Source organism: Pogona vitticeps, chromosome 15, assembly GCF_051106095.1.
Source record: "Pogona vitticeps strain Pit_001003342236 chromosome 15, PviZW2.1, whole genome shotgun sequence".
Lineage (NCBI taxonomy): Eukaryota > Metazoa > Chordata > Lepidosauria > Squamata > Agamidae > Pogona > Pogona vitticeps.
The window spans coordinates 12,569,293-12,590,853 of NC_135797.1; the positions used below are offsets into that span (position 1 = coordinate 12,569,293).

The 21,561-nt window shown below is 46.7% G+C and overlaps 2 protein-coding genes across 2 annotated transcripts; both read left to right on the forward strand.

Annotated features, from left to right (window-relative positions):
- Positions 1-34: 34 nt before the first annotated feature.
- CCS (copper chaperone for superoxide dismutase) lies at positions 35-6,942 on the forward strand. Its single transcript, XM_020813386.3, has 8 exons — positions 35-154; positions 2,529-2,601; positions 3,315-3,452; positions 4,426-4,606; positions 4,711-4,771; positions 5,336-5,413; positions 6,238-6,341; positions 6,801-6,942. The coding sequence occupies exons 1-8, from the start codon at positions 113-115 to the stop codon at positions 6,940-6,942; spliced, it is 819 nt and encodes a 272-aa protein (XP_020669045.3). The 5' UTR covers positions 35-112.
- Positions 6,943-9,135: 2,193 nt separating this feature from the next.
- LOC110089968 (uncharacterized) lies at positions 9,136-17,798 on the forward strand. Its single transcript, XM_020813374.3, has 3 exons — positions 9,136-9,712; positions 14,734-15,692; positions 16,934-17,798. Exons 1-2 carry the CDS (start codon positions 9,337-9,339, stop codon positions 15,687-15,689), a joined length of 1,332 nt encoding a protein of 443 aa, XP_020669033.3. The 5' UTR covers positions 9,136-9,336; the 3' UTR covers positions 15,690-15,692; positions 16,934-17,798.
- The last annotated feature ends 3,763 nt before the right edge of the window (positions 17,799-21,561 follow it).

The following is a 21,561-nucleotide window of genomic DNA, read 5'->3' on the forward strand; positions in this document are numbered from 1 at the left end:
CCATAGAGTGGGGATGGAGAAGGGCTACGGCCAGCATTTCCGCTTCCGGCGGGAATGAACTCGGATGTCTCCTTTAAAAGGGCCCGGTTAGAGGACAGTCGTAGCCACCACTATGGCGGGGGTTCCCGAAGGAGGAGGAGGTCCCAGTTGTAGGGTGAGAGAGAGAGAGAGCGGGAAAAGGCGGTTGGCCCTTCTGGCCCCCTCACCCCTGTGGGTTTCTGGCGGGGGTGTAGTTTGACAGGCAGCAATGCAACAGGTGAAGCCCCCCCTCCCCGAGACGGGCTGGGTCTCGACCTGGCGAGTTTCTGCCTGCCGTGCCGGTGTTGAGGCTCGGAAACGGGGGCGAGGGGGGGGAACCCCCAAAGGGGGAAGGGCGGCCGCTGGGTTGCGTGTGTGTGGCCCCTTCCAGCCAGGACAGGAGTCTTTGGGGGGGGCGCCCCCGAAAAGATTCGCCCCCCCCTTCAAGACTCGGTTTAAATGGAAAAGATTTAAATTCCAAACATTGGAGTTTTCGAGGGTTTCGATTCTTTAAAAAAATCTGATTTTTTGATGGCTTAAAATTTTAAGATAGGGGTTTTTTTGATGGTTTCAGTTCTAAAAATCAGATTTTTTTGATGGTTTAAAATTTTAAAATAGGGGTTTGTGTTTTTTTGGGTGGCTTAAATTTTTAAAAATCAGGGTTTTTTTGATGGTTTAAATTTCTTTTAATTGGTTGTGTGTGTGTGTGGTTTTTTTTAATTTAAATAGTTTGATTTTCTTCTTTTGAAGCATTGATCTTACCCACCCTGTTTGGCAGAAGCTTTCGTGGACTTTGCCCGGCTCTGGGTCGGTCGGCTGCCTCGGAGAAACTTGCTGCAGTATTTCAGAGATGCCGCAAGAGTGCCTTGTTTTATTCTCTACACAGCTTTCACTTAATAACCCTATCGCTGTTAGGTGTCAGTTTGATGTTGTAACTCTTCCCAGAATAATATACAGTATTTCACGAATGGGGCATATACAAATTAAAGTACACTAAGTAAATTGGGACGACTCAGTAAAGCTTGTTAGGCTTTGAAAGGCTGCAGGACCTCTAGGCCTTCTAATTAAAGCAACAAACAGCTGGATTTCCTTGTTCCTGCGTTAATAAACCCTTTTATGTCTATCTTTGCCTGATTGTGAAGATCTGCACATTTATACAGGACATTTATTTGCATTTCTGTGTCTGGGGAAGTGGATTTGGAAAGCCCACATGGAAATCAATAAACTGTTAGTCTCTAAAGCAATACAATATATTTTCCTTTTGTTTTACCGACAAGTCACTTGGTTGCTTTTTCAAGTAGACGGATCTAGACTCCAGTTTCGTGTAAAACTTTGGAACCGGTAACCCTACATGGGGCCGGGCCGGGAAATAAAACTCCTTCATCTACCCAGCGACTCTTCCCTTATGCCCCATCGCCTACATCCAACGTGTGTCCCATTGGTCAGTAAAGCAAAATATCCTAAGCTTAATTATTAAGTATGTATTATTAAGTATAAAGCCAGCAAGTGTGTGCACGCCACATGGAACCTGATGTACTTTTGAAAGGGTTTAGGGATGCTCGACTAGAACTGTGAGGCCAGTTCAAGCACCCACTTGGCCATAAAGTTCATTGTTTGGCTTGGCTTCTCAACCTAGCCTATCTTACTGGGATAAAAATTATGAGGAATGTGTGCAGAGTTTTGCATTTTCAGTTAAATTCCTTTAGCTCCACAGAGATCAACAGAGGAGAACAGAGACATGTTCCCTAATAGTCTGCCGTTTCTCATTAACGGGCACTTACAGTCCCAATAACCCACTCCGAGACACCCATAGGGGAAAGAATAAAAACATTTCATTACTTACTGTTGTGAACAGATCTAACAGCAAACAAAAGGCTTCCAAAAGAGCAATACTCCGCAGAGAGACGGGGGTCTCTCTTTGAATTCAGAGGCGAAAGGGAATGATTGGTTGGTGCTGAATAGATAGACAGCCCCCCCAAAAAATCCTGTGGCTCAGCATTTTAAAGAGGTTGCTAGGTTGAGTTCAGAAGGTTATATGTTTCGGATTTTGCATAATTTTATGCATTGGGGTGGCTTCCCTTGTCCATTAATCAGGAGCCATGCTCTCTGAGGGATGGTGGGAGTCCGGAAAAGTATCCTTTGCGTGTCTGGAAGCATTGATTAAGTAGAGATTCTTATCAAATGAACAGGAGATTGAAGGTGGCCCAATATGGCTTGTTCCCATCAACAGGGGATTCGCCTTTCCTGACTGACGGGTGTATATGGAAAGGCTAGCCAATCCTTGATCTGTAGAGCAATCAGCCTCATTTTTGCTGCATTAGACATTGCCTTTATCAACCTCTTAGAACGGCAGAGCCGGAAGGGACCCTATGGATGCTCCAGTCCAGCCCCTGTCAAGGAGGCACCGGGGAGAATCGAACTCCCAACCTCAGAGACCTACACGACTAAGCTATCCAGCCATTGAGTGATGTTTTTGCTTTATTTGACACTCCTCTGTCTCTCTTTTGAAGCTGGAGTTCGCAGTCCAGATGAGCTGCCAGAATTGCGTGGAGGCCATTCAGACATCCCTGCAGGGAATACCAGGTGATCTGAGCGACAGGAACTGTTCCATTTTGTCTGTGAAGCAGGCGTTTTTCCCTTTCCTCATGGGTGGTAGCATTCCTTTTCCTATACTTGTGTTCCTTTTATTGAAGAACCACGTGAGGAACCTAAAAAATGTATTAATGATATCAGATCAACCGTCCGTCTCGCTCGGCACTACACAATCCTTGGCCTCTATCTGGGCCCTCCGTATATGGCTGGGCAACTGTCGTCCCCTTTTTTTCCTGCGTCCTCGCTGATCAGCACTGGGAAATCTGTTTATTTATTTCCCTACCGCCCCATCCGTGTCTGCCACTCTCCGAGCAGTTCATGATATACCCACTATCTGCAGGGGGTCGGTTTCGAGGCAGGGAGACTCCATGGAGGCTGAAAAATGTGGATTATAGGGAACGCTATTTTAAACAAAGAACGCTATGCATAGCATGGTGCGTGGCCAGTTCTGCCAACTTCATCTTTAGAAATACTATATATTTCTCTGATTTTGCTTTTTAATATTGTCGGATTGTGGATAAGTGGGTCAGCAGAAACTGTGGATAAAGGGGTTCTGTTGGGAAAAAATGCAATACAATAAACCCTGTCACTAGCTCAGTGGTCTCTCGGCCCCATGATTATATCTCAGTAACCTAGCCTTTCTCTGCATCTTTTTTCTCTCTCTCTCTCTCTCTGCCTACGTTGCCCACCGCCCGCCCTCACAGGCCTCCAACTCCTTGATGTCCAGCTGGATTCGCAGACTGTGCTGGTGGAGACAAGCCTCGGCAGTGAGGAAGTCCAAGGCCTTTTGGAGAACACGGGGCGCAAGGCGGTGCTGAAAGGAATGGGGGCTGCGTCCCCAGGTAACTTCCCCCCCCCCGCTCCTTGCCCTCAAACTTGCCTTTCCTCCAGCATGTCTCTGCAACCAACTTTGAAACCAATGTCAAAGTAGGGCTCTGCAGAACCCACTTGAGAAAACCTGCTAAGTTTCCTTTTTAACCGGTTGTATGAGGATTTTAACGAAGACATTTTGAAGGGGAGGGACACCACCTTCCCCTAACTCTGGCTTAAACTCTACATCAGAGATCAGGGGTCATGGTTTGGTCTCCCTTCTCTCCTTCCTTTCCCAAGGGATGTTGGGAACTGGAGTTCTTTGAGAAACCTGGGGAATTTGATATCATGGAGAAAGCTGCTGGTTAGCTGAATGCTCGAGTCTTGCTTCTGCTGTAGATCCTCCCCCATCCACCACACTCAACACTTTGACATTATCAAGGTTATTAGTTTCAGGCGACATTGCTCCCTTCAACATCGCTGGGATTAGGGCCCCTGCATAGTTCAAAATCTGTGTATAATCCTTAGGCCTCCCCAAACATCACAACAATCCATAAGCAGTTGATTCACACAGACATCAGTGCTCTGTATCCGGGTTCTCTTCCATAGCATGGCCCATCCTTTCTATACCATACCAGAGGTCATGAGCCTTAAAGGTCCTGATGACCCCCCCGATCTAGAGGCTGGAGTCAAGATGTTGTGTTTGGTGGCCCGTAGTCCACTTCTGACACCTTAGGTGTTGAATGTCTGGGGTTCTGGGAGGGGCGAGGGGCACAGTTTTAATTAAATGTTTATTTACTGAATATTTGTTTATTGGAAAAAAAAATCAGTGTATAACCAGAACCTCAATGCTGCTCAGACCCTCGTCATTCAAAGGAGAAGTGTCTTTTTATTTAGAGAGGCACACCCCGAGAGGTTCTTGTGCTGGAAACACATGCTAGGGATGAACGTCTCCGTCGTGCACGGAGGGGGTGCAAGCTCTTCTGTCCTCCTCTCCCTTTCTAGCTTCAGCGAGCAGTGCCGCCGTGGCCATCGTGTCCGGCCGTGGACTGGTGCAAGGTGTGGTGAGGTTCTTGCAAGTCAGCCCAGAGAAATGCCTCATCGACGGCACCGTGGACGGCCTGGAGCCGGGGCCGCACGGCCTGCACGTTCACGAATTTGGGGACATCAGCAACTCCTGTGACAGGTGAGAGTGGCCGGCGGGCGACTTTGCATCTCCAGGGCAGAGGACGGAGGGCTTTTTTTTTTTTTGCTTTGCTGACGGTTGCCCTTCACTTTTGTTCCGAACAGTTGCGGGGACCACTTCAACCTCAACGGGAAATGCCACGGGGGACCGCAGGACGTACACCGAGTGAGTTGTCTGCGTTGTGGCACTGCAGATTTCTGTGCAAAGCCAGATCCGGGAATTATGGTTCTTCTCATGTTATGGACTCCAACCCCCACCAGCCCTAGCCATGTGCTCTGCTGGCTGTGGCTGATGGGAGTTGGAGTAAAAACAACAACAACACATTTAGATGGCCACAACTTCCCCAAGTTGTGTCTTAAAGCAATGATTTTTCTTGAGAATTTCAAAGCCTTTAAAAAAGTCTTACAGGAGTCGTAAAAGGAAGGGTATCGATCTTGTTTGCAGCCTGGGCTGTGAACCGATTCCAAGGATGTTTGTCGACGCCAATCTCCAAAAAAGACCTGAATGCTGGTCATCCAGCATTTCTTTGCCTTCAGAATGAAGTGGAGCGGAAGGGTTGAAGGGCAGGGGATGATCTTTTGCCTTGGCCGGTCAGGCTCAGCAGTTTGGTGATGATGATGATGCTTTAGTCGACCGCCTAGCGCTGACCGTAGCAACCTTGCAGCCTTAAAGGATGATTAAGTAGCAGAAGAAAGCTTCCCAGAACTTAACGAGCCGGTCTCTTTCTAGCACACTGGAGATCTTGGGAACATCATCGCCGCTGCCGATGGAAGAGCTTCCTTCCGGATGGAAGACGGACAACTGAAGGTGAGGCTTCCCGGAACAAAGGAACCGCTTAGAAAAGGGGACGATCGGCAGCTGGGTAGAGACAGTAAACTGGTTGTGAGAGTCTGCAGCAGCTGATCCTTCTCCGCTCATGAGCTAGTTCTCAAAACTAGCGATTTCTGCCCGGGATTCACTCTGACTGTTTCTTCTCATCACTAGGCTCTTGTGAGCTCTTCATTAATTGGCTGATTAGCTGCTCATTGAGAGCAGGGAGCCTTGCCCCAATGGCAGGAGTGAAGCTAATCCTAACTATAAATACCTTTACAAAAACCAAGCCACTTATTGGCACAGTAGGAGCCCCATATCTGTGGAGGATTGGTTCCAGGCCCCACTCTGGATGCTGAAAACTATGGATAATAGCCAATGCTATACATAGGATGGTAAAAGAAAAAATATATCCAGAAATACGTATTTTCACCTGTATTACCAAAACTGGCTACTAGAGGGAGCCAGAGGCCATGCTATGTATTCTTCAACAACAAGAATATGTAGCATGGTCTCTGGCTCCCTCTAGTGGCCAGTTCTGGTAAACAAATTGTGGAAATATGTATTTCTAGTTTTTTTCTTTTATTATTTTTAATATTTTTCATACTGCAGATACTGATCCCAGGGATACGAGGGCCCTACTCTCTTCTGTAACTGACATGATATATCTGATTGGAAAACTTTCGTGTTGTGAAAACACTCTCTCTTTTGGCCTCTGGCAAGTCAAAACAGCGGGCAAGCCTCCCTTGTGTGTCCCATGATGTGGCTGATGTCATCTTGCCCCTCCAGGAGACATCACAAACTATGGTCCTCTTTCTTAGGTCCCTGATATCATTGGGCGGTCCTTGGTGATTGACGCAGGGGAGGACGACCTGGGTCGAGGGAATCATCCTCTCTCAAAAGTCACCGGAAATTCTGGTGAGAGGTGAGCAACCACAGGACTTGGGACAGCTTCTAACACACATTCAGATCCTCCAGGAGAAGCTTTCAGCTCTTACTGTTTGGGGTAACTCATTTTTTTAAAAGCATAGTCTGGGGATCTTACTTAGATTCCCAGTGTGGATAAAGTGATGGAAAGACAGAATTTTTTAAAAATTAAATAAATATATAAATGAAATAAATTACTAGTAGCTAGGACGGGTTACATGGCACGGCTTCTGTTTTTGGCATGACTGGATTTTCTTTTGTCTGTTGTCTCATCCTATGTAGTTGTTATTTAATTATTTGTGTCTTAATCACTGGGGAAGTGGCCTTGAGTTCTGTGAAACGCAGCAGATAAACCATTTTAAACGAATAATTCCTCTGCGTGATTCTGGCAGAAGCAGCGTTTTGTCCTGAAAGACTCCGTTGACTGTTTTCTTCCTCTCCTCCTTTTGCTTTTCAGAGTGGCTTGTGGAATCATCGCCCGCTCCGCCGGCCTCTTCGAAAACCCCAAGAAGATCTGTACCTGCGACGGGGTGACGCTGTGGGAAGAGCGGGAGCGGCCTCGGGCCGGGCCGGCCGGCCAACCCGCCTCTCATCTCTAAGAGGGCTTCCCTCTCTGCCGGCTTGTTCGACAACGTCCAAAGGGCTTCTGCAATCAAACGGAGGGTGGGGAACCAATGGGACTCACCGGGCAGCCTGGCGGTATTCTTCTGATATGTTGGACTACAACCCCCATAATCCTTGTGCTGGTTTGTAGTTCAATACATCTGGAAGGCACCCAACTGCAGAAGGTTTAGAAGAAGTAGCCATATTTGTCTCTGCTAAAAGGCCAAAAAGAAAAATTATTGGTGTAATGTAAACCCTAGATACCCGATCAGCAGTGGTACAGGTAGGGTAGGGGTGTTTCTGTGTGTGTGTGTGTATGTGTGTGTGTGTATCAAATACATTCTTTTTCTGTGCTGAAGGGTAGGTAGGCGGTGTGGCTTCCTATAAGTCTAGTGGAGGTGACCTTTGAGCGTCTGCATGTTGTGCCATTTTTAAAACACTAAAGAAGAATTGTTCCTGCAGAAAAGCGAAACATTCCATATCCCTCTTTGGAGAGAATGTCGTGTAAACCGAGTCTCGGTGGTTTAGGTCTCTCACAGGGATTTGATTCCCCGCTGGGTCTCCCAGGAGAAGCAGCTGCCCGGGTAGCCTTGGGCCAGCTGCGCAGTCGTCCCAGGGCACCCCCAGAAGAAGGGAAGGGTCAACTACTTCTGTGTTTCCTTTTCCTGGAAAACCTTAAAAAGGGTCGCATAAGTCAGAACTTGTCGGCACATGATATAAAAGAATCCCTCGTAGAGGGAGAGATCGCTCCTTTGTTGAAATCGTGGCCACCTGTACCGTGTCCCCAAAGGCCGTATCCGTATTCTGGAACTGCCTTAACGTCAGATACTCTGGTTGTGTTTCTGAGAATGCTCGGTGGGTTTCAAAGGTCCTTTGGCAGCATCCGTCGGTTGGATACAACTTCTCACTGTGATTCTGTATCGTAACTGCAAGGTGATGATTGTGTACCTCTTGGAAAATGATGAACGGGTAGCCTCCCTCATTCAGTGTGTGCTCAAGAGTCGAATTATTTTATTTGTCACCCGATTGTTTAATGCAGGGGTGCTGCTACTGCTCAAGTGGATGTCTCAGGTCCTGGAGGGGCGGAGGAGAAATGTATGTATTTCCATATGTGCACAACTCTGCATCTGTTCTTTTATACAATGAAAAGAGCCATTAAATCAGACGTTTTTCTTATCAGCCTATCCAGCCTTGTCCGGATTGATGCGGGTCCTTCCTGTGTCTATCTGAGAAGGGGTAACAACCGTCTTTTGTGGGTCCAGAGGTTCTCCCGGAATGCGGCCATTTTTCGTGTGACCCTCTTGACTCCGACGGAAGCCCAAGGCGGCTGTTCGCAGCGCGAAATAGAACGCAAGTTCAGACAACAGGCCTGCCCTCACGCGGTGAAATTTTGTGCAGTCCGGCCGGTTCTTAAACATTCGGGATCTTCCGTGCAGTCGGTTCTAACGCTTGGTTCCCAAAGGCAGAACGGAAGAGCTCGTTTGTGTCTCAGTGGACCGTCCAAAAAATTTATTTATTTATTTAAATAAAAAGGTTGCATGCTTTAGGCAAGGGTCAGAAAGGTGGGGGGGGATTGATCCATTTTTAGTAGAAATAAGCCAAACAGTGCTATCAGGAAGGCATATACTATTATTACAGTATTCTGAAATGCCAGTCGAAAGAGCCCTGTCTCCAGAGATCTCTCCAAGCTCCCCAGAGAAAGGGGCCAGGCAGATTTCGGAGGCCATTTGCAAACAACAGAGGTGGGAGGAAAGGGCAGGAGCATGCGCAGAGCGGCCGTGCTCCCCTAGGACTGACTGGAGGCGGGCGGAACTACGACGAACGGCGCAGGCGCGGTCGCGTCGCCAGGAAGCGGCTCGGTCTCTTCTCCCCGAGGGAAAGCCGGCCGGGAAGGGGCGGGGCCGCGCAGGCGCAGCTGGCGAGGGAGCGGCCGTTCTTCTCCCTCAGAGCAGGGAAACAGGGGTGGGGCTGCGCAGGCGCAGCTCGCGAGGAAGCGGCCTTTCCCTCAGAGATGGGAAACAAGGGTGGGGCCGCGCAGGCGCAGCTCGCGAGGAAGCGGCCGTTCCCTCAGAGACGGGAAACAGGGGTGGGGCCGCGCAGGCGCAGCTCGCGAGGAAGCGGCCTTTCCCTCAGAGACGGGAAACAAGGGTAGGGCCGCGCAGGCGCAGCTGGCGAGGAAGCGGCCTTTCCCTCAGGGACGGGAAACAGGGGTGGGGCCGCGCAGGCGCAGCTGGCGAGGAAGCGGCCTTTCCCTCAGGGACGGGAAACAGGGGTGGGGCCGCGCAGGCGCAGCGCGCGTGCCCAGAAGGCCCCCTTTCTCGAGGAAGCGACCGTTGGGAACCGTTAGCGGGAGCTCGCGCGCTCGCTCTCTCGCCCGCTTCCTTGCTCGAATGGCGTCGCCTCCTCCTTATTCGCGGCCTGGCCCTCCCCGCGGCCGGCCGGTGGAGCTGCTGGTGGCCCACCTTCCCCCGAGGACCTCTGAGGGGGACGTGGTGCGCCTCTTCGAGGAGGCCACGGAGCCCGGCGAGGTGCGGAACGTCATTTTCCGCGGGCCGGGCGCCGTGGTGCGCATGCGCGACGAGGCGGCGGCCGAGCGGGCCCTCGAGGAGCTCTGTGGCCGGCCGTTCCGCGGGCTCCGCTTGTCGGTGCGGCGCTTCCGGACCTTCAAGATCTTCGTGGGCCTGGTCTCGGAGCACTGCACCAGCGATGACCTCCGCGTCCTCTTCGAGGACTTCGGGCCGGTCGTCGAGTGCGCCATCGTGAGAGGTACCGGGTTATCCTCTGGGCATGGGCAGAGCGCTCGGCGGCCCACGCCCTCCCTTCCCCGTCCCAGAGCCCGGGTGGTGGTAATGGTGGGGGAGGTGGTGGTTTAAATACATGTTTTCGATCCTAAGTGAGGTGAGGTAAACACACAATATATGTCTATTTTTTTAATTAAAAAGGAAATAGAAGCTATTTTACTAGGTTTATTTATCCTTTAAAGGGGACCTAATTTAACAAAAGGGAAAAAATACAAATTATATATTTATGGAAATCATTTTAAGCTGTATTAACAAGGACTTAAAAAAAGAAAAGCAATACAATTTATTTAAAGTATTTTAGCCGGCCTTTCTCCTTAAAAAGGAGCCTGATTTAAAAAAAAAGAAAAGAAATGCAAGCTAATTATTAATTGCTTTAAAATAGTTTAACCAGCCATCTTTCCTTAAGAAGGAACTAATTAAAAAAAGAAACAATACAAAAATTATTTATATATTTAAATGTTTTAATCCCCCTTTCTCCTTAAAAAGAATGTAATTAAAAAAAGAAACGAAATACAAATTATTTATTCAGAATATTTTAACACACCTTGCTCCTTAAAAAGAACCTCATTTTTTAAAAAAGAAAAAAAAATGCAAGCAAATTGTTTTAACAATTTTAAACCATCTTTGTCATAAAAAGGACACAAGGAAACTTACAACAATTACAATACAGTACAGTATTTAACTTACTAAAAATGAGAATACAATACTAAAGGAATCAACAAATACAATGCCAAATAACCAGAAAGAGGACTAGAGACAGGCACCTAATGAAACCAGCAGCAAAGAGTTGAAATGCTGGAGCATATATTAAAATAATGCCAAGATCTGAATATTTATTTATTTATTCATTTGATTTATATCCCGCTCATCTGGTCGAATCGACCACTCTGAGCGGCATCCATAAAAAGTATACAGTGAAGCATAAAAAATTTTCAAATAAACAACAGCACATATAATAAAAAGAAATTAAGTATTGACAGGAGGGAAGGCCTGAACATATCTTTTCTCCACTAAGTAACACTAAAGGCAGTGGGCTATGGTAGGATCATACCAAAACAAAAGGCAGCTAAACAGTGAGATATACAGCTGGCCAAACGCTAAAATTTGTTACAAATACACCTGTTAAAAAACCAACCTCACAAAACTAGCTGTCCCCCTTTTGCAAAATGAACAAATAAAGAATATGGTATTTCAGATTGATCACGGCCGTGTCTTTTTTCCTCTTCTGTCCATTTCCTTTTCTACCCCAAGAATCGTGTTCAGAAATGGGCTGCTTCTGACTGCAGTTTCTACTTGGAATTAATATTAAACATGTTATTCTCATCTGATCTGTTGCGGACACAGTAATGCACTCTTTGCTTTGAGTGCAGCAGGAGTCCTCTGGCCACATGCAGAGTGCACATTTCATAGTGAGCAATTGCAAATGACCTAACCTTCCTTTTTGAGCAGCGGGATATTATCGAACACTTGCTGTCAAATCATTTGTTGAAACCAATTTCCTTTCATCAATGTGGTGAAATAGATTTGAATGCAAAAAATAGAATTCTAGAATAGTCCTTTGCTAGGTAAAAACAAATGCCAGTATAAAACGCTCACAGACATTTAAAAAACAGACATTGAAATGAACCATTAAAAGTCATGATAGAGTTATCCATGTTAAACAAAGTATATGGAATGTTGGTTTTGCCTGTACATTAAAAGTAGCCGTAGATGTCAGTAATCATTGTATAACTGTGTAGGAGGAATGCAATAATTGCCTCTCTGGTTACCACTCACTTCACTCTTTCACCATGAGCAATATCTGGAAAATAGCTTTAATAAAAAAGATAAAGGTTCTCCTTGACATATAGTCCAGTCGTGTCCAACTCTAGGGCATGGTGGTCATCCCAGTCTCCAAGCCAGAGTTTTGTCCGAAGACCGTTTCCGTGGTCACGTGGCCAGCGAGACTAGACACAGACGCTGTGACCTTCCCACCTTGGTGGTACCTATTTATCTACTTGCAACTTTACATGCTTTCGAATGGCTAGATTGGCAGGAGCTGGGACGAGCGACGGGCTCACTCCATCGCGTGGATTCGATCTTATGACGGTTGGTCTTCTGATCTTGCAGCACAGAGGCTTCTGCAGTTTAACCCACAGCACCACCACATCCCTTATAGCTTTAGTAGAAGACTTTAATATTTTGCAGGTTGATCCGGTGATAGTTGCCGGGATTTTAGGCCACATAGACCATTAATGGTAAACAGCAGCTTCCTGAATTAGGTTGGACATGACACAACTCAAAGGAGGTACCTTTTCAGAGTCAGGACCCCTTTGCTTCAAATGACCAGTGCTACCACGGAATATTCTCAGCCTTGGAATATGGTCCTTCAAAGGGAATGCAGATCCACCAGGAATAAAGGCCTGTTCAGGTGATGCCGTCCTGAAGGGACTCTTCTTCTTTCCCACCTTAAGTACAGTATGTCAGGATAAGTGTAATGTGGGAAGTGTGAAAAGTAACCATGCACTTGGGAAAGATGGCTGGAAGGATATCGTTGATGGCATTCGTTCGCATCGCACCTCCCCCCCCCCCCCCCCCGAAAAAAGATCTGCTACCATGGGGAAGGGAGCGATGGGGGAAGAACATTATCTCTACCTAACTGAACCTGCTTGCCTTTCTTGTGCTTTCAGGCTGATATATATTGGCATTCCTACCTTAGTTATTAGCTATGGCAAGAGGCCCGTCTATCCAGAGGTGTGGTTTCCGAAAGTGGTGACTTGGTTCTCTTTGGCTGAATGCATTCACACCGCTGTGTGCCTTGAAGGGCTGGTTTGCTGTTTGAATCCTGAATGACAAGGCGTTGCCGGAACCACTGGGACGAGGAGAATCACACATGCCTTTCACAGTTTTTCTGAGTCTGCCAGAAGATTACTGGGCCTGGCATTGTACTATGCCATATACAGATCGGGGCTGCTCTGGCCCCGTTTCTGTCATTAAGTGGGACGTGGAAGAGAGGCCCCCAAGTTGGTCTACTTTGTTTCTTAAGATTGCAAGAGTATATTGTTTTGCCAAGAGAGGAAAAACAAAGACTTTCAACCATTGTCTATGTCTATATCTGTATCTATACCTATATCTACAAAGATGGGGGGCTTTGATATTTTGATATTATCTGTGGGTTTCCAGCATCCACTGAGAGGCTTGTTGAAGAAAGAAATGAGGTGGCGTGGAAATGACCTGATACACTTTGGCAATCTAGGAACTATGATGATCCACATGGGCAGACTTCGCTTCCAGCAAGCATCGTATGTGACCCATGGGGCACGAAGGGGCGAATCTGATGCTTACCATTCAACGTTTTCAGACAGATAGCCATTACCTTGAGTCCTTCTAGTTTCCAGTGGGCTTCTTTAAGTGATGTGAATTTCCAGAAATTTCGAAGCTATATAATGCCCAGACACATGAGCTTTTCTGCTCCCTCAAAATAAAATGGAAAACAAAGGGGGTTGGGGTTGAAATATATGGTGTATATACTTTCAGATCGAACCTGCTTTTTAGGAACATAAAACGCTTCGTTCGTAGCCTACCAAATGAAATTGTACCGTTTGGCATATCTTTATTTATTACACTCGTATACCGCATTGATTAGTGCCGGGAGTTACTCCGGACAGTTTACATCCAAAGTAACATGAACATAAAATAAATCACAAATTATATCTTAAAAAAATAAAGCAATATAAGCAAGTATAACAGCAGTCATCTAATAAATAAAAAAAACTGAAACAATGATAAGTGGGAACAATCAAAAGTATAAATCTATAAGACACTAGAACATGGCAAGCAGGGATAATCAACATTATCAATTGGTACACCACTCAAAGGCTTCCTGCACCTGCACAGGTAGCTACAGCGGCCAAAAGTCAGCGGTGGATCCCCATCGGTCACACAGTGTGGGTCGCCCCACGTGGCCCTTCTCCCACAGTGCACAGGAGGGAATCCAAAGCCAGGCACTCCCAAGCCCCTGATGCCCTACACAGGAAGAATCGTTCTCTAATTTGGTCGACTGTCTCACACACAACAATCATACCACACATTTCCTGCCATTTTAAATGAGTAAAATCTTGCCTCAAACTTTATGTATTCATTAAACTTGCCAGTTAGTGGCAGACACTACTCCGGATGGTTTGCATCCAGAGTGAGACAACGGTAAAATAAAACAAAATGCAATGAAAGGAAGTATCATACATAATCAATAAACCATCAAATAAATCAGTTAAAAAATATTTCGTGTGAGGTTCCCCCCCCCCCCCCCCCCAGTTTTCCCAAATGTTGCAGTTTTTCCTTTGGAAGAATTGAAATATTTTTGAGACTAGAAAGGGGGAGGCTGGAATCTTCCTTCTACCCAATTCCGTTCCTTTTCTCTGGATTTTCCCATCTCTAGGCCTCTTCCTTCATGTTGATTTCTCCTTAGAATCGCAGACTGACCTCCTCCAGTAGACTCTGTGTTGCTTTTAGTACAGTGGTGCCCCGCATAGCGACGTTAATCCGTTCCAGGAAAAACGTCGCTATCCGGAATCATCGCTATACGGAACGGAAAACCCCATAAGAATGCATTAAACCCTGTTTAATGCGTTCCTATGGGGGGAAAACTCACCGCTATGCAGAAATCCTCCATATGGCCGCCATTTTCACCGCCCGATAAGCGAGGAAATCGCACGAAAACGCTGCAGGTGGCCATTTTGTTTACCCGGCGGCCATATTGGAACTGCCGATCAGCTGTTTAAAAAACATCGCAATGTGGAGATCGGTAAGCGAAACACTTACTGATCATCACAATGCGATCACTTTTGCAATCGCAAAATCCGCATCGCTATGCAGATTCGTCGTTAAACGGGGCGCTCGCTATGTGGGGCACCACTGTATCATGGTTAAGACTTTTCATTGTTTGGGGGCCAAGTCCAAATAAGAGTGTCTCCCTTGCTGATAACCTTCTGTCTGCTGCTTTATTAGACTACGCGTTCGTTCATATGGTGAATGAAGAGGATGGCAGAGCCGCCATTGAACACCTCAATGGAATGGAAGTCAAAGGCAGGAGAATTGTTGTAGAAGCCTCTAGAGTTCATAAGAGGGCTCCTGGTTTCACGGAGGAGGAGGAGGAGGGCAGAAGGAACAAAAACCAACCCCCGCCCTACCGAGATCAGCCTTCAGCATCGCATGAGATGGAGTATAGACCACCAGCATCCTCAGGACGAACATCTTACGGTGTCAAGATGGCCTCTTCCCGCGATCCCTCGTATGAGCCCCAGCCCACCAGGCCTTCGGATCCTCTCCTGAAATCTTACGAGGATGACCTGGCATACGGTGCGTCCAGTGGCCACTCTTTCTCTGCGCAGTCCATGTCCTACGGCCCTTCGTATGGGGCTGAAGCTACCCGTAATAAGCCAGGGGGGCACGCGACTTCCTACAAGGCACAGCTCTCTGATTCCCTGTCAACGCGTGACAGAGGATCAGTGGACACAAACTATGCAGGACAGCTGCCTAGTAAAGTTTCCTTAGCATCGGGTTACAGAGCTCAGCCAGCGCACAGCAGCCCGATGCAACCTGCGCCGCAGGCGGCCTCCTCTTTAGGGGCATCGCAGTCACAAACGGCGGCCCACCGTTTGCCGTATGAGCGTGTTCGCCTCTCCCCACCCCGTACCACCCATGATGATTACTACAGAGAATTCAGTGCAGCAAATAAGCAGTATGCCCCTAAGTCAGGGTCTGCTGCTCTCCATCAGCTATACGAACACGTTCGCCTCTCCCCACCTCGTATCAGCCATGACGATTTCTACAGAGGAGGTAGCGCAGCCAAGCTGAGGTATGCGGCCGAGGCCGAAGCCGCTCCTCTCCGTCGACCCTATGAGCGTGTACGCCTCTCTCCGCCTCGCAGCAACCACAGCGCTAAGAGGAGCCGTGATGAATAAGAGGTATGCAGTTGAATAAGAGTAGGCAGCAAGGGGGTGGTTCTGCTCTGCTTATTCGATCACATCTTTCCAAAGATTTCTCTCTGGTTTCACAAGGATCTGAACGAGCCGTCATTCTGCTGTTCCTCAGAAATGGCAGAGTTCTTGCTGATACTCGAAAGCTTAGAACATCCCGATGTTCTCCACATGTATAGGACTGCTTCTGCAATCTCTTGACCATTGAGGGTGCTAGCCAGGACTTAATTCTTTTTTATCGCCTGAAACATTGCGTAATTGATTGGGGACATGTCGTCAAGTCAATCTGGACTTCTGACAATCCTTTCTAGGCTTTTTACGGTAGAGAGTAGTCAGAAATGATTTCCCATTTCCTTCCTGGGGTTGTCCTGGGACTGTGCAGTTGGCCCAAGGCCACCCAGGCTGGCTCTTCTCCCAGGAGGCCTCGTGGAGGGAATCGGACTCCCAGGCGCTGGCTTGCAGACAGATCGCTAACTCTAATCTGTATATTGATTTGAATAACTGGGCAGAAGTGTTTATGAGAATAACGATGATAGTCCCTAGGAACGGACGTCCCCTTAGCAGCAGGATGTGTGGAAGGACGGACTCGATCCTATCTTAGTCTCTTTGACTGAGATTGCAAATAGGGGTTGTATCGTTTGAGCCCCTGGAAATGAAAACACAATCATAGTGCTGGAGTTATTCTCATTTCAAGGAGTTACTTGAACTTCCTGGGATCCTATCAGATTAGACGGATTTAGTGTTGTTTAGCGTGGTACATTACACCTAGGACAATGGAATTTGTGGTGGCCATTTGACTTAGGTTAACTAAGCCTTCGTATCTTCTTGGGGAAAAAAGCTCTAGTATTGTGGCACATCAGGCTCATTTCAGTGGTTGATTCGTTGAAAAGTTAAAACATTCTGCTTAAACACTCGGCGAGTGTGGTCTTGCATTCTATGCCTTGCATTTTACAGAGTGATTAAACCGCCAGCAGACTTCCCGCACCATCAGGCACAGAGATTACGCTGCCCCAGTTCTTGCAGACACGATAATAGAAGATTGGTCCTTTAATTAGTCATCAGGGGATTGCCCTTTGAATTGGTCTTTGGGGCTCATTTCTGTCCGTATATCTTTGTAGTTCTCTCTTGTGCAGCAGGATCGGTAAGGCCTCCTCTCTCGTACTACATACATTGGAGCATCAGCTGTGAACTTTCAAAAATATTAATATAATGTCTCTTCTCTTGACTAGGTGCAATTCTTCCTACAGATGACCTGTGAGACATCTGTAGGATATGTGAGATTTCCACTGCTCAGCAGACCACCACCACCACCCCTGGGCCTCCTGAGGTTTGCGGACAAAGCCGAAAGCGGATTATTGCCATCTCCCAGAAATATAGTCTGATTATATCCCGTATGGTGGTGCCCGTGGTCATTTTTACTTCCTTTGTTCACAGCAGTGTACTAGGGACCCATTCCATTGGAGGGGATTCCTCCTCACCCCCCCACCCCGTTCTCTTGTCAGACTGGGTCCCCGTTCTGGTGCTTGTTGTTGCCGTCCACTTCACTTAATCCCAGCTGCTGCTGCATCATCCTTGGCATTTGATTTCAAGATATTATTTGGCTTGATATATTCCCTCCCATTCTTTACCACGAGTTACCAACAGCAGCTGGTCCCTGTCGCCTGTATCTTCTCTTCTGTTTTCTTCTCTGACATGTAAAAGACGTGTTATGTACTTTTCATGAGACAAAGAGAGGTCCGAGATGAACCGTTTCCTGCAAGAATCGTTTTGAGTCACCATCTTAGTTTTAATTGAGTCTCCATGCTTGGGCAATTTTAAACCAAGATTCCTGGTCAAAGAAAACCACATGGTGAACAATACGGGGATGTTGGTTCCTTGGTTTATTTTTGTATGCGAAAAAGAACTGTTCTTTAATTGAAACCTTTGTTTTAATATCTTTGCTGATAGAATCTGGTCAGCTCCTTTGAAGAGCATCCTTCATGAATTTATCCCTCTACTCAGTATACAAGTAAAATGTTGTGTTCGAAATGCATTCAGATTGATTCGTATTTTGTATTGTAAATAAAACCAAGGGCTGACTGTCGTTTTACAAAATCCCCTTGTCTTGTTAGTCTGTCTTCCCATTTCTCCTTTTACGTTTGCGCACATGTCCAAAGTCGTCACCCCCCCCCCAAAAAATAGTTTTTAAATAGAAAAGACCATGCTGGATCCAGTACATTAGTGCAAACAGTTCCTACTTTTCTCGGTGCGGATCCTGCAGGCAAAAATGGTTTAGTTCAGGAGTCCAAAATGGGAAGTGGTTACTATTCCCTAAGATAGAAGGTGTATCACATGTGACAGAACAGAGCTATGCTTCCGTATTTTACGTTTAAACCGAGCTGCAGATGAAACAGACACCGTTTGGAAGGGCCCTGCGAAGCCCTCACGGTTGTGGAATGCAGGATGCCTTGATTAAGCGTATTAATTGTCCTAAAGACGCTTCTAGTAGCACATTTTGTTTGGATTCTTTGTTGGTATTAAGCATCTACTAGTTTTATCGTAATAAGGACATTGTCAACATTTGTTTCCGGGACAGTTTTCATAATGAAAAGGGCAAAATGCAAATTGCCAGAGTGAGTGTAAATCAACAATAAAGGTAACAACAGACAGGCACGGGAATGATTAATTTTTTTAACAAAACCTTTATTGTATAGTTTCCAAAGAAAATAATGGGGTTAGAGTGGCAAGAGATGACTTTTCCTCTGTCATTTATGAAACTGCACTGCCGTGTGGTATTTGGCTTTCTTACCCTCGCTGGTTCTCTGGACCACAACCTCTTTGTCGCCCAAAGGTCCTGCCCTGTCATGGCAAAACAGATACCTCAAACTGGCCATCAAGCATGCCTCAGATGGCGTTTCGCAACCAGGGCAGCCTCAGGGACAAAAAACTTCCATTTGGCCAACAGATCTAGAGACGGCGATCTTAGAAGATCATCTTAAGGTCTGTATAGTTACATGGGGAATAGATCAGTTGTCCCCAAGTCGCAAACCTCTTTTATAATAGCCAAGTGACCTGTGATCTCCCTCCCCCGATACATCTGCATAAAAAGGCATTTTTATTATATTTTAATGCATTTTTCAGAATATAATTCTAACCCAATATTTAATGGCTGGTGGTCCTTGCATCTGTTCCAGCCACCTTTAAAATTCTCGTGTCGTTCTCAACATTTGGTCTGTTTCGATGCGAAGAAGCACAAACTCTGCCATGTAGCGAGAGCCACGGGGACCGTCGTCGGCGTCGTTCTCTGGTGTGGTGGCACCCTCGATGCTGATGCTGCTCACCCTCCTGCTGCTCCGGCCACTAACTCCGCTGCCACCCCTTCAAAATCGGGATGGGAGAGTTAAATCTAGGGGGAAGAGAAGGCAAAGGAATTCAAAGATGGGCCAGGAGGCAGAGGAACACGGTGGCGCCCCACAAGAGGGCAGAACCTTTGCACCAAGAGGATCCCCTTCGGAAACTGGCACAATGCTTTCTTCATATCCACTGCAAAAGAGGCGGGCTGTCTGTGTGTGCCCCTCCTGGGAGTTTGGAGAGTGTGTGCCATTTTTTTCTTCTTTTTCCTTTCCCTCCCCTTCTTTAGAGTCTCCAGAAGTGACGCATCTTAGCTAAAATCCTCTCTCTTGTAGACGTGCAACAGTTATATACTCCCACTGGCATTTCTCCTGTTATTTTTATTTTGTTGGTTTAAAAAAATAGTCCCGTCATCCCTTTTCAGAAAGTCAAAGCTGCTTTCTCCCCCAAAGGGTCTGTTTTTCATACGTACCCATACATCATTGCTTTAATACCCCACTCCGAAAGGTCAAGGAAGAAATTATTTAACAAGACCTACAACATCTATAAAGTGACCTGCAACACACACACACACACACACACACACACCCCGAAAACACTTTTCAGTCACCTTGGGGGTCACGACCGTCAGGCTGGGAAACACTGGAATAGATGAACTTCTCGTCTCAAGCCATTTAAGCCTTTATATCAATACCGGTGCCTTGAACTGTTAATGTTGAGTCTGGAAGACACTGCAGGTAACTCTCTGCAGCATCTTGAACAACACCTTAGCCCTTGTCCAAATGATTTCCATGCCTACGCGCTGGTTCTGAACACACGTCACCTCAGTTTGGATTGATTGAAAGGGAGCGAGAGTGAATGTGGTTCAGGCGCACATTGGGAGCCCACTGTCTCAGATATCTCAACTTCCTCAGAAAAAAACTTCTTAACGGTTAGAGCAGTACGACAACGGGGCCCATGACCTCAGGAGGTGGTGAGCGCTCCCAACGTTTGGACACCTTCAGGGGAAATTGGACCACCCTCTGTCAAATCTGCTTTGACTTTGATTCCTGCCTTGAGCAGGGGGGGTGGATTCGATGGCCTTAGAGTCTCCTTCCAACTGTATTACAGTGTTGTATGATTCTCAACAACCAACGTCATCTGAAACTCAAGGGGAACCTTATATTCCTTTTGGCCTGTCTAAGCTTGGCAGGCTTCATCTCCTCTCAGAAGCTTGAAAAGGATACGCCTTTTTCTTGGCTCCTGGCACTCTCTGGTATTTCCCTCAGATTGTGGTGAGTACCTCGCTGACATTGTCACGCAAACTTGGAATGGATTGCTTGAGAAAAGCGGGTGGTCCCAGGAAGCTTGCCGATCGGCTCAGGAACCATAAACCTTGGTTAGAATTTGAGATCTCCCATACCAGCAGTGCTTAGCTTGGTGTCTTTTCCCAACAGCTGCTTTTTTGCATTCTCTGCAATTAATTGCATCAGGCCGTCATGATGCTAGCTGTCTGGGGCTGCCCCGGAGTTCTGAGTTCAAGGATCAATGGCACGCACATTGTCTTCATTCTTCAGTCCATAACATCACTGGGTGTTCTTGGTATTAAATATTCCTCAGGACGATATTCATGAACTTGTCCGGTTCATGGTCTAGAAGGCAATGGATGTGCACAAATAGGTTTGAGTTGGTGGGTGAACTATGTGCGAGAAGTTTAGGTTAAGAATAAAACATTTTAAACGGCATACCAAAAAAAAACTGCGTGCATTTCCACACAGGAAAAATAAAACCAAAAAATCTTACAACCTGAGGTAAAGCAAGGAGGGTGGAAAAATACACAATTGAGATTAGGAAGAAGATTTGAGTTGATTCAGTGCCGCTGCTGTAAAAGTTTGGAGAAAACGCGACAGCACAAGGTTGGAGGCGGCTGGCTTTTTTGCGATTACACCAGAAGGAGAAGCCGAAGGGAAATCTCTCTCTGTCCCTCTCTGATGGAACAGTCTGAGAATCTTGCTGAACCTGAAAGGCATTTTACCATAATAATCATTAGCTCCTTTCCCCCCATACTAGTTGGTTATCTCCAAACATTTAGCAAGGCTGTCATTGACAGCTTTGTGTAGCAATGCCCATATTTCCTTTTATCTCTTGGAAAATCACTACCCATTCCTTCTCTGCCTCATTTCACATCCATGTAATGTCTCCAAAGACTTTGTTCTGGAGGTTTTTCTTCCTAACATCTCGCCAGCCTCTGATGCTGAAATGTGAGGGAGCAAAACCTCCGAGACATGGCCAGACAGCCCGAAAAATCTACAACAACCAACACACACAAAATTCTTTGTGACTATTTGTTGCCCTTACATGCACTACCCAGTCCTGTCCTTGAGTGATGTCTATGTTTCCCAACACACACAAAAATTCTCTAAATTCCATACACATTTGCTTTAATTCAGTGGAACGTGACAGATTTTCTGTGCTATGCTGAGGAGCATCTCAAGACTGGCTGCAGTCTCTTGGTGTGCTTTTTATATGTACCATATGCACAAGGTGG

Coding starts and splice junctions, on each gene's coding strand:
- LOC110089968 (XM_020813374.3), top strand. CDS start 9,337: ATGGCGTCGCCTCCTCCTTATTCGCGGCCTGGCCCTCCCCGCGGCCGG. Junction 9,713..14,733: donor CGAGTGCGCCATCGTGAGAG/GTACCGGGTTAT, acceptor CTGCTTTATTAG/ACTACGCGTTCGTTCATATG.
- CCS (XM_020813386.3), top strand. CDS start 113: ATGGCGGGGGTTCCCGAAGGAGGAGGAGGTCCCAGTTGTAGG. Junction 155..2,528: donor GAGGAGGTCCCAGTTGTAGG/GTGAGAGAGAGA, acceptor TCTCTTTTGAAG/CTGGAGTTCGCAGTCCAGAT. Junction 5,414..6,237: donor TGGAAGACGGACAACTGAAG/GTGAGGCTTCCC, acceptor CCTCTTTCTTAG/GTCCCTGATATCATTGGGCG.